This window comes from Drosophila willistoni (genome assembly GCF_018902025.1).
Source record: "Drosophila willistoni isolate 14030-0811.24 chromosome 2R unlocalized genomic scaffold, UCI_dwil_1.1 Seg167, whole genome shotgun sequence".
NCBI lineage: Eukaryota > Metazoa > Arthropoda > Insecta > Diptera > Drosophilidae > Drosophila > Drosophila willistoni.
Genome location: NW_025814050.1, coordinates 17,718,896 through 17,731,072, shown reverse-complemented (window position 1 = coordinate 17,731,072; position 12,177 = coordinate 17,718,896). Strand labels below are relative to the sequence as shown.

Below are 12,177 nucleotides of genomic sequence, written 5' to 3'. Positions count from 1 at the left end.
TTTGCTACGCGATCCATAAGGGCAGAATTGGCCGTTGGCTAGTGGCGGCGCTAGAGTGCTTGTGTGTTTGTAGAGTGAGCGAGATAGCAAATGGTATGAGGCACATTAAAACAATTTAGTAGACATACATTTGGTTTTCGAAATTTTAAATATTTGTTTCACCTGGTGTATGGTATACCCAAGTCGGCGAGACGACTTACTTACTTCATTTGTTTGTGTTTCTTTCTCCGAGCATTTTTGCTTAGTTTGGCAAAAACACGCAGCGACCATTTTTCATATTTTCATTTATAAATTTATTATAAAGCCAACAGCAACAGGAGAGGGTCAGCATTTGCTGGATTTGAAGTAGAAAGAGTTGAAGAGCTGCAAAAACCGAACTGAACCGAACCCAACCCTGGGTGGGCTTAATAGCTTGAGCTTGCTCTGCTTTTCGGTACTGTTGGTGCTGCGCTTTAGACCTCGGCTACTTTGGCATTTATTTTAAATTATAGTTTCGTAGTAATAACTAATGCTCAGTCGAGAAGCCCCCTCAACAAGGGGGATAGAAAAGACCAAGTCGGGGAGTATGAGATGTCGAGAGAGGTTTCTGCCATGTACAGAAGAAATTATAGACATTTACTGGGCGCTGAAACTTGTATTTACGTATTTTAATACCCTATATACAAAGAGCTTATAGGGTGGCTAACTTGAAGCTGTTAGTTTAGAGAAAAAATGTAGTAGATCCGAACCCGATTGTTGAATATATCAATAATGATTTCCTTAATTTCTGTTATTTTTTATTCGTAAAACAAACTCATTTAGATAACTTAAAATGTCTTTTTGTTTCAATTTCTTCGGTAGATAAGCCAAATTTCTAAAGACTTAGACTATTTCTATAATAAACAATCAGTTTTTCGTGTTCACATAGGATATACTAAAGTCGGGACTTGGATTTGAAGTAGGAGCTACGCTTTAAGTTGAAGCTCATATGAATTCCATATGACATGACATGAAGAGTTGACAGGCAAGTTTTCCGTTTTCTAATTAAATGTATGTTATTTGAAATGGTTGAAAACTCTTTCACACTCTGGCATCTCTTTGCATAATTATTATGGTGAATTCCATTTTGGCAATTTTCATTTTGGCAGTAATTGAAAATTCCTTCAACTCAAAGTTAAAGTCACACCAATAGACAACTGCCAAGGCAACTGAAATACACGCTCAAAATATTTTCACCCCCAATAAATAAATTTAAACATAAATAATAAACAATTCCAATTGATGGGTCCTGTAATGGGTTTCGAATATTCGGTGTTAATAGAAAATTAATATGTGTAGGTATATATTTAGACCCAAAGAAACTCTTTTACTTGGGGTCTATCAAAAACAAAAGCAAAACGGGTAAAAAAAATTGTAATTGAGAAGCAAAAAGAAAATGAAGCCTTTTAGCCTCCAAACGAATGAACGAAACAAACAAAAATTACAATGCTTAATTATGAAAAGTGTTTTTTCTTTCATTTTCCTTGGTTTCTCCCATTCTCTTGGTACTTTTTTTTTGCCTTTTTTTTGGGGGGGCTAAAAATGTGGAAAACACACGAAACTCCTACATGGAAAACATGGGTTAATGAGCAAAATTATAATGAAGTTTTTCCCCCCTTTTTACCAAAAACCATCCGCATTTGGAACATAGAACAACCCTTGTAGCGTCTCTCCTGCATGTGGGTCACTCGAACGGGGTTGGTTTAATGGGGCTAATCAAATATTTGACATATACTTGAGTTGGGGTTTGGCCTGCCTGGGAGAGATAGAGAGAGAGAGAGATAGAGCGAGAGTCTTTACTAAAGTTGATTGAAGTGTTGTCTCTGGCAGCAAAACTCATTAGAATTTTTCTCAATATTTTATTCGTACTTTTGTTTGGTTTGGTTTTAGTCACTACACTGAGGAAGGATGCAATCATTTAATCGGTTCACTTTTTCCAGGTTGAAAACCATTACAATAAAAACTGGGTACATAAAGGTATTAAAAAAAAATTTGACCAGAAAACCATTGCAATTTTATTTACAATTCTATTCAAATTGTACGCAGTTCGTATTCATATTCTGTTCATATTCAATTCACTTTTTTTTGTTTACAATTCGAATCTAAATCAAATCAATTTATTATTTATTCAATTCAAAATTAATTCCTTATTCAATTCATATTTGATTTCAACCAAACTTAAAGGTCAATATATCATTTGGGAGTTAAAATGATTAGGCCGATTAATTTAGAATACCATTTATATTCGCATGCAATGAAATTTATCTCAAAATCACATTCAAATCTAACCAAATTAAATTCATTTAAGATTTGGTTTGGGCTAGCTTCCAGTTTAATGGTTATCTTTCATCAAAATTCAAATTGTCATTAGATCGGGTTCAACAGTAGAGGAAGGATTGATCATCTAGTGTTACCTCCTTCGTCCTTTACCCATATCACATGTCGCTCATCAATTGGAAAAGTATTCAATGGTAGAAAAATTAAATTAAATGTGCGAGAAAACAAAAAGACAAAAACGGAAGCGGAAATGTTTAATGCGGGTTCTGCCCGACAGCACGAAAAGCCATCCTTTTGCTGACCAGACGGAGGTTGGACCATGTGAGTTACGCAGAACAAAAGCCGATAAATATTTATTTGCATTTGTGTGCCGGGTCTGAGTATGTGAGTGTGTGTGTTTGTGTGCGTGTTAATTAAGAATTTGCCGAGGCAGCCAGACGATTAAATGTGTACGAAAAATGTGAACGCCCTCCCCTTTCGTCACGCACAGGATAGACCATTAGTAAGGCGCCTTAATTCCATTTTGGAACAAAAAAAAAAAAAAAGATAATCGAATGAATTAAGTGGTATATATCCTTGATTTATTTTAATAAATATTTCAACTCCTTTAAATAGTTAAATCGATTTCTTTTGCCTCCATCTCCGATGAGCGATTGGTAACCGAGGTCCTTATAGCCGATGCAATCAAAGTGTTGGTCATAAGCGATAATAGATCGACGAACATAATCATGGCACAGAGTACTCTATTTGTGTGTCCCTCCCTCATAAGATACAGCAGATTCCTCATGTTGAATTTAATGGTGAAAAAACAGGAGGCTAGATGTAACATAAGCACCAAAACGCCAATCACTGGCCGACGTAGAAGACTAGGCCAAGACGTCATAAGAAACGACAGCACATGCAGATTTCCGAACAATGAAGTCCACAATGGCCTATCGGCACCACTTGAGGCAAAGAGCGCTGACATGACTAACATTCCATAAGCGATAAATCCCTTCAAAAAGATTTGCCAATAGCTAGATCCCAGAGCATAGCAGTAAGATTTGACCAAATTTTCAAGTAGAAATCCACAAAACAGTCCGAAACATTGAAGTTGACGACTTGCTGGATTACTATTGATTAGCTCATAGTATGTCAGCAACATGCTAGTCACACTAAGAACCAATGAGGGAATGGTTTTCATTTGCACCATCTGAAAGCACTGCAACAAAAAACCCATAGCACAGGCCAAAACCGTCCAGATCATCGTCTTGCTTACTTCTTGCATATACTCCTGGTGCTCCGAGTTGTAGCGCTGCTGGAAGAGATGAATGCCATATAATATATAGTTACGTAGGCGAGGCACCGGAACCGTTGGAACAGCAACATCTTCAATGTTGTCCATATTGAAAAAAGTCTTATCAGGTTAATAAATTGCTTTGCAAATATCAAAAATTTAAAAATTATGCTAGTGTTTTATCTTATGATTTTGTCTCAAAACACAAGTTGACATAAGTTGAAGTAGTGTTGATAAGTAGCAAATGACTTTTAAATCGTCGCTCACTTCGATATAACATTTTTGAATCGTAATGTCATTGTAGCATTAAAATGAACTCAGTAAATTTTGAATTATATTTCTTGCACGCGCTGGATTAATAGAAGACGCTAAGCTGCTGACTAAAAATAGGCAAATATAAAGTAAATAATAAACAGTATTTAATAGAAGAACCAAAAAAAGCAAGGTTAATCACTGGGACAAACTGTGTTTACTATGAGGCGTGTGAATAGATAAACTTGCTTTTTTATGATTGTGAACTAGTAGAAAAATCATATCAAATAGCTTTTAATTTGAAGCGGTATCAACATCGTAAAGTCTTCTATCCAAACATTGCTCGAGTCGGTGCAAAACAGAAACAAATTTTGGGAGGGTTAGCTTATGCAGGCGTTGTTCTTATTTAAAGCAGTTAACATACAAATATTTTGGCAATATTCACAAGTCTTAGTTCTCTATTAGACTGCTTATATGTATATAATTCATTAATAATGTATAATTGCAAAACAAAGTATGGGATAGTTATGAAAAACCTTAAAAATTAAGTAAATTCAAATTTATTGTATCTATAGCTTATGAAGGACCCGAAATATAAAAGTAAGAATACCGACAAGTAAGATAAAACATTATTTTTTTATACAACATAATACAAAACATTGTTAATATGTTCTGACTTACCTAATTTATAATGTATCGATAATCCTGAACGCGATCCATTGTTCGAAAACATGGCAGATCTTTTAAGTATTAAATTAACAGTAAGTATAAAAATGGGAATATTTTGGGAAATATTTTAAGTCCGCTAATAGACTCTACTCGAATGGATCATTACCTGCGTGTGATACGATCCCTTATCCCAAAGTACCGCATTTACTGTATATGTGGCTCGTGGCGGTATATAATTTAGATAATTATGTATTATGAACAAACATTTCGCTTATCTTGTTTCTAGTTCCTGACGAGTTGTTTGGATCTTCTTCGTAAGAAACTCAAAATTAAAATCTTAGGGTTGTATATAATGGTATCTTTAATTCTCATAAGACAAGTAATTTCTTTTTATGTCAAGATATGAAACAATCATAAAGTTAATGATCTTCGATAAGAAATGGCTGTAAGTGAAAGTATTTGACTGTGTCTTCACTTAGTTTGTCAGTTGGAAAGGAAATCTGTCATCGCAATGAAGCAAGTTCTTCTTCTCTTGCTGGGGTTGATCTCAACCAGTCAAAGTGCCAATATTTTGGGAATTTTCACCTGTCCGATGCCGTCGCATTCCATAGTGCAAATGTCGGTGGCAAAAGCTCTGGCAGAAAAAGGACATAATGTCACAATACTGACAACTGTCGATCCTGTCATCAAGCATAAGAACTTTAATGTGATACATATACCTTTGTCACCAGAGGATGCAAGATATTTTAAGGAATTGTTTGGAAGTCTGGGAAAGACAGATACCGATGGCGTTTTAGGTTTTTTTCTGCGAGGAGCCAAATACCTTAAATTTAGTATAGTCAAAATGTTTGATGCTCTCAGAGATCCGCGAGTTAAAGATTTGTACGTGAATAAGGGAAACAAATTCGATTTGGTAATATGCCCTTACCTAACTAATAATTTTCAACTGGGTTTGGCTCATAAATTAAAAGCCCCAATAATTTCCCTTACGACGCTGCAACCATTCGAATTCTTAGGCAGCATCGTGGCCAATCCCCGTGAGTTGTCTTATGTTCCCGCCATGAATGTCGGAGTAGAAAAAGGTGCGATTATGACATTCTCACAACGGATCAAGACCCTAGCCATGAGCTGGGGATACCGTTTATGGGATGCGATAGAAAACGTTGAAAATAAAAAGCGTTACAAGTGAGTATTAATGCTTAAACTTACGCTAAAACTAAAATATTTATTTTCTAGTTTTCTTTATGGTGATGATCCTACCATGCCTCGCTTTGAAGATTTACCAAAGAATATTTCGTTAATGTTCTTCAATTCTCATGGTCTCAGTGAAGGACCAATTAGACCCAATCTGCCTGGAGTAATTGAGATTGGAGGCATACAAATCAAAGACACACCAGATCCCTTACCAAAAAATATTGCCGAATTTCTAGATGATGCCAGAGAAGGAGCTATCCTCTTGAGTTTAGGTTCCAACATTCAATCTGATCACTTACAATCAGATACCGTAAAAAAAATGTTCAGTGTTCTATCGAAACTTAAATTGAAAGTCATCTGGAAGTGGGATAAATTGGAGCACATACCTGGAAATTCCTCGAATATATTGTATTCCAAATGGTTACCCCAAGATGATATATTGGCCCATCCGAATATCAAATTATTCATCACTCATGCGGGCAGGGGAGGCATCTCTGAGGCTTCTTATCATGGCAAACCAATGTTGGCTTTACCCATGTTTGGTGATCAACAGGGAAATGCTGGCTCAATGGTCAAACAAGGATTTGGATTAAGCCTCAAATTGTTGGAGTTGAAAGAGAAGACATTTCAAAATACTATCAATGAGATTTTGCAGAATTCTCAATACAAAGAAAATGTGGAAAACTTCTCAAAACTTTATAGAGATCGTCCGCTAACTGCTCGACAAAGTGTGATCTATTGGACTGAGTATGTCATGAGATATCATGGTGCGAAGCATTTGCAAAGTCCTTTGGTGCACATGGACTTTATAGCTGCCAATAATTTGGATATTTATGGAATACTGGGAGTTTCGGTAGCTTTTGTTTTATATCTCATTTACTTATTTGTAAAAAATATTTGTAGAAAAGTGAAATCAATTAAGAAAATTAAGACAAATTAAAGGAAAATGATTTAAAAATATCTTGTAATTCTCAGTTAGATTAAGCTTTGTAGAAAAGGTACAAGAGTCCATACTAAAGTGGGCTGATGATAGAACTTGGTGGTTCGTGAAATTGTCCAGTTAAAACCCCAAAGATAAAAATTCATGATTTCACATTGAAATGTAAAATTACCCAGTCCATAACCTTACTCAACAAACACATAGATCGAAATTTGCGACATTAGAAGGTAAACAATAAGAATTACACTGTTCAACAAAAACAAAACACAAAGATAGTGTTATCTTGCGGATTTATAAATTGGCTTTACTCGCGAGCAAAAATTATGTGTAATCGGAATCCAATAACTCACCTTTATAAATTGTATAAATAAATGTGCAGTCTGAAAATCAATAGCTGGGCAGTGTTCTAATATTTCACAACAAGTTAAACAGATTACCTATCTTATCATGAATACAAAAGAGGGACACATTGCCAGCAAAAAATTAGTAGAGTTCCAACATTCACCGAGTGAAAATGGCAGCGAATAGGGGTCAAATTTTGCAGTTAGCTCTGATAGGGGCAATTTTAATCGGTAGTGCTCAAAGTGCAAATATATTGGGACTATTCACAAGTATAAGTCCTTCCCATCTGATCATTCAGATGTCGACAGTTAAAGTTCTAGCAGAAAATGGACATAATGTCACCGTTCTAACAACACTAAAACCCAAAGTAACTCATCCTAATATAAATGTGATACAAGTTCCTCTTACCCCGGAAGAGGACAAGGAACTAACCGCAATGTTAGCTGATATGACAAAGGCCGACAACAAAAATTTAGTTCTGAATTTGTTCCGCATCTTCGGACAAAGGAATTTCATTTTTGAGAAAATGGTATCAGTAATGTTTGACCAGAAAGTCAAGGATTTATACGAGAATCAAGACAATAAATTTGATTTAGTCTTCGTGGGCTTCTTCATGAACAGCTATCAATTGGGATTGGCACGAAAACTACAGGCTCCTGTCGTGATTACCGCTCCAATGCCACCATCATTAATGCTCAACGTACTGATAGGTAATCCAAATGAGATTACATATGTCCCATCATTTACTTTGGCTGTGGAGAAGGGCAAGCCGATGACATTCAAACAACGACTGATAAGCTTTGCATCCCATCTGGCTTTCAACATGGCCCTTTATATCCAGGAGAGCAGAAATGGTAAAATTTACAAGTATGTAAAAATAATTGATAATAGAAACAACTCAAAAATTCCAGACTAACAACGTACATTTTATAATAGGTCACTCTATGGCGATGATCCTGCCATGCCCAGCTATGAGGATTTAAAGAGAAATGTGTCCCTCATATTCATGGCCTCGCATGGTATTAGTGAAGGACCAATTCGACCAAATGTTCCTGGTGCTGTTGAAATTGGTGGCATTCAGATCAAGGATAAGCCCGATCCTTTGCCTCAAAATTTGGAAAAGTTCCTAAATGAAGCAAAACAGGGAGCAATTCTATTAAGTTTGGGTTCCAACGTAAAGGGCTCATTCCTAAAACCCGAGATTGTCCAGAGGATGTTCAACGTTCTGTCAAAGCTGAAACAGAAAGTGATATGGAAATGGGAAGATTTAGAAAACACTCCCGGAAAGTCTGCTAATATACTCTATTCCAAATGGGTACCGCAAGATGATATTCTGGCTCATCCTAATCTAAAGTTATTTATTACCCATGCCGGCAAAGGAGGCATTACTGAGGCTCAGTATCATGGAAAGCCCATGTTGGCTCTTCCCATTTTCGGCGATCAAGCGGGTAATGCTGGCTCAATGGTGAAAGCGGGCTTCGGTGTTTCCTTGGACTTATTAACTTTAGAAGAGGACTCCTTTAACGAATCCCTGTTAGAGGTGCTTGAAAATCCTAAATATGCACAAGCAGTTGGCACGTTTTCGTCCCTCTATAGAGATCGTCCTTTGAGTGCACGGGAAAGTGTTCTCTATTGGTCGGAATATGTGATACGTCATCGTGGTGCGCCTCATTTGCAGAGCCCCGTGGTGCATATGGGTTTCATAGCCGCCAATAATTTAGATGTTTATTTATTAGTAGTCATCATTTTGCTTATATCGTTGCTACTGCTAAAAGTTTCAATTAAGTTTATTTATAAGAAATTGATGAAGAAGTCCCAAAAAGTGAAAAAGCAATGAAGAGATCTACAAAACTGTTTTAAAGACCAGATTTGATTAGATTATCCTATTTTAAAAAATACTTATTTCTGAATCATAATGATTAATATTTTTATAAATTTTTCAATAATCTAATAAATTTATAAAACACGAGTTTAACGATAAAAAATTGTATTTGTGACCCATTGTTACTATGGGTTAAATCGGTTGCTGTATCCGAAATCTAAAAAAACGTTAAACCATTCGGTAGAGATCCAATAAGCAAAAGAGCCTTATATGATACAGTACTCCAATCTTAAAACAACTTTTTAAAAAGTTCCAACATGATAAAAATTATGGATTTGTGACAAGTTTGGGTTCTTAAACTTAGAAATGAAATGTTTCTTTTGCCTCCACTAAATTCAAATAGTTTCAAAATTCAAAAGTTTATGTTTAGCGCATTTTCATCGATAAATCGATAACCAGTATGCTCAAGTGTGAAAAATTAAAGGGATTTTGAATTGCTTTTTCCCCTTACAATCGAATTAAGCGCTGAGAATCAGAATAGACTCAAAACAAAAAATAATTGAGAAAACTCTGACATATCACAATTTTATGGGTAAATCCAAAACGGTATCACTATCACAGCTAAAATAATGGGCTACAAATCACAGTTCGAATATCGGCACAAGAAGTAAAATTTCATCAGATTCTAACTGATCGTTGGAATAAAACTGGAAATGTTTGTATATGGTCTATCAGTCACACAATTCTTATCATTATATTTCCTGACCAACTTAATTTCCACTTGAAAGTACGTTCTATTACCCCTCACAATTGTCTCACAAGGGGAAGTTTTGACCTGCGATTCATCTATTTTAATCAAATTTGGATATGTTGTTAAATATCCCGTCTGAAATATTCTGACCAGGGAAATAATAAAAAAAGACAGCCAACAAGTGCAAAGATATATATTTTTTTCGGCCCAGCTGAAATCAGTTTCCTAACATTTATTTCAACTATAGTCCATAAAGTTTTTCCCGTCTTCTGTCAAAATACCGGCTTCTGCACCAAAAACTTGTCAGAATAGTCTTACACAATACGGAAAAATTTTTCTATCTTTCGTCTAAAGGATATCTTAAGTTCGATGCTTTAACTTGCTTAGGGAAATTTTTTGTCACGTTGTTACGCTTTGATAAGACTAAATTCTTATCAATTGCCTTACTATAAAAAGCGGCTTTGGCATTCCAGTGGCAAAACGTTGTCTACAAACATTTGTCGCGTCGGTACAATGGCACCAAATCCTTGCCAAATCTTATTGTTGGCCCTGTCAGGGGCGGTTCTTATTGGCGGTAGTCAATGTGCAAATATACTAGGAATATTCACAAGTGTGAGTCCTTCCCATCTGATTATTCAGATGTCGACAATAAGGGTTTTAGCTGAAAAAGGACATAATGTGACAGTTATAACAACACTGAAACCAACAGTAACTCATCCAAACATAAATTTAATACAAGTTCCTCTAACCCGGGAAGAGGAAAACATATTAAACGAAATTTTAGCTGAGATGACAAGAGCCGACAACAAAAATTTCGTCCTCAATATGATCAGCATGTTCCATCAAACTGGCTTCATTTTTGATAAATTGGAATCAGTAATGTTTGACCAGAAAATCAAGAATCTGTACGAGAATACAGATAATAAATTTGATTTAGTTCTTCTTGGCTACTTCATGAACGGCTATCAATTGGGATTGGCCCGGAAACTTAAGGCTCCAGTCATAATTGTCGAAACAATACTACCATCAGTGATGCTCAGTGATATAATAGGTAATCCAAATGAGTTGCCATATGTTCCAGAATTTACTTTATCTGTCGACAAGGGCAAGCCAATGACGTTTTCACAGCGACTGGAAAATGTTTTTTCAAATCTGGCCTTCAAAGTAGCCTTATTTCTCCAGGAGAGCAGAAATGAAAAAGTCTACAAGTAAGTAAAAAAAAAATTATATTATAAGCAACTCAATTCTAGACTGACATCATTCTATTCCTCATAGGTCACTTTATGGCGATGATCCTGCGATGCCCAGCTATGAACAGATGAAAAAGAATGTGTCCCTCATATTCTTTACCTCTCATGGTATAAGTGAAGGACCCATTCGTCCAAATGTTCCTGGTGCTGTTGAAATTGGTGGCATTCAAATCAAAGATGACCCCGATACTTTGCCAAAGAATATGGAAAATTTCCTAAATGAAGCTAAGCATGGAGCTATTCTATTGAGTTTAGGATCAAATATGAAAAGCTCTTTTTTAAGACCAGACCTTGTACAAAAAATGTTTTATGTTCTATCAAAACTTAAACAGAATGTGATCTGGAAATGGGAAGATTTAGAGAAAACTCCCGGAAAGTCTGCTAATATACTCTATTCCAAATGGGTACCGCAAGATGATATTCTGGCTCATCCTAATCTAAAGTTATTTATTACCCATGCCGGCAAAGGAGGCATTACTGAGGCTCAGTATCATGGAAAGTCCATGTTGGCTCTTCCAATTTTCGGCGATCAACCTGCTAATGCTGAATCAATGGTCAAAGCTGGCTTTGGCATTACTCTGAATTTAGTTACTTTAGAGGAGGAATCCTTCAATGAATCTCTGCTGGAGTTGCTGGAGAATCCTAAATATGCACAAGCAGTTGGCACATTTTCGTCCCTCTATAGAGATCGTCCTTTGAGTGCACGGGAAAGTGTTCTCTATTGGTCGGAATATGTGATACGTCATCGTGGTGCGCCTCATTTGCAGAGCCCCGTGGTGCATATGGGTTTCATAGCATCTAATAATTTAGATATTTATTTATTAGTAGTCATAATTTTACTTATTTCGTTGCTACTGCTAAAAATTTTGATTAAGTTTATTTATAAGAAATTGATAAACAAGTCCCAAAAAGGGAAGAAGGAATAAGAAAAGACAACAAAACGAGTACAGTTGGACGAGTAGTTTTAAGCCTTCTGAAGAATACGCATTTTATTATCAATAAACAGTTTATTAAGATAAATTTTGTCTCTTGAAAAAGATTTACATTTTACCATTAAATGTGGGAATTATTAATATTGGAACAATTTAAATTTCACCTTCTGGGTAAATGGTATAAAAAACCCAGTAACATGCTTTTCATGAAGCGTTTCGATGAACTAAAATTAGAAACGATTTCGTACGGTCTAATTGTCACACAACTCTTATCTTTATATATTTATTGATCAAGCTAATTTCCACTTAAAGCGACGACCCTGAAATACGTTCGACTGCCCGCAACAAAAGTCGCAATGTCTCGGATTTCACAATGACGAAATTGTTAGGGTTTCCTTAAAATTGAGCGGCGCGACATATGACGGAACAGATCGGTACTGATATTTGTATTACT

General features: G+C 35.8%; 3 protein-coding genes across 3 annotated transcripts; all 3 read left to right on the top strand.

Moving 5' to 3' along the window:
- The first annotated feature begins 4,992 nt into the window (after positions 1 to 4,992).
- On the top strand, positions 4,993 to 6,626 carry LOC6642486 (UDP-glycosyltransferase UGT5). The gene is made up of 2 exons (XM_023175725.2): positions 4,993 to 5,677; positions 5,729 to 6,626. Exons 1-2 carry the CDS (start codon positions 5,004 to 5,006, stop codon positions 6,624 to 6,626), a joined length of 1,572 nt encoding a protein of 523 aa, XP_023031493.2. The 5' UTR covers positions 4,993 to 5,003.
- A 504-nt stretch (positions 6,627 to 7,130) lies between these two features.
- On the top strand, positions 7,131 to 8,831 carry LOC6642485 (UDP-glycosyltransferase UGT5). The gene is made up of 2 exons (XM_002065267.4): positions 7,131 to 7,835; positions 7,905 to 8,831. Exons 1-2 carry the CDS (start codon positions 7,141 to 7,143, stop codon positions 8,803 to 8,805), a joined length of 1,596 nt encoding a protein of 531 aa, XP_002065303.3. The 5' UTR covers positions 7,131 to 7,140; the 3' UTR covers positions 8,806 to 8,831.
- Positions 8,832 to 10,054: 1,223 nt separating this feature from the next.
- LOC6642674 (UDP-glycosyltransferase UGT5) lies at positions 10,055 to 11,811 on the top strand. Its single transcript, XM_002065266.3, has 2 exons — positions 10,055 to 10,749; positions 10,817 to 11,811. Exons 1-2 carry the CDS (start codon positions 10,055 to 10,057, stop codon positions 11,715 to 11,717), a joined length of 1,596 nt encoding a protein of 531 aa, XP_002065302.3. The 3' UTR covers positions 11,718 to 11,811.
- The last annotated feature ends 366 nt before the right edge of the window (positions 11,812 to 12,177 follow it).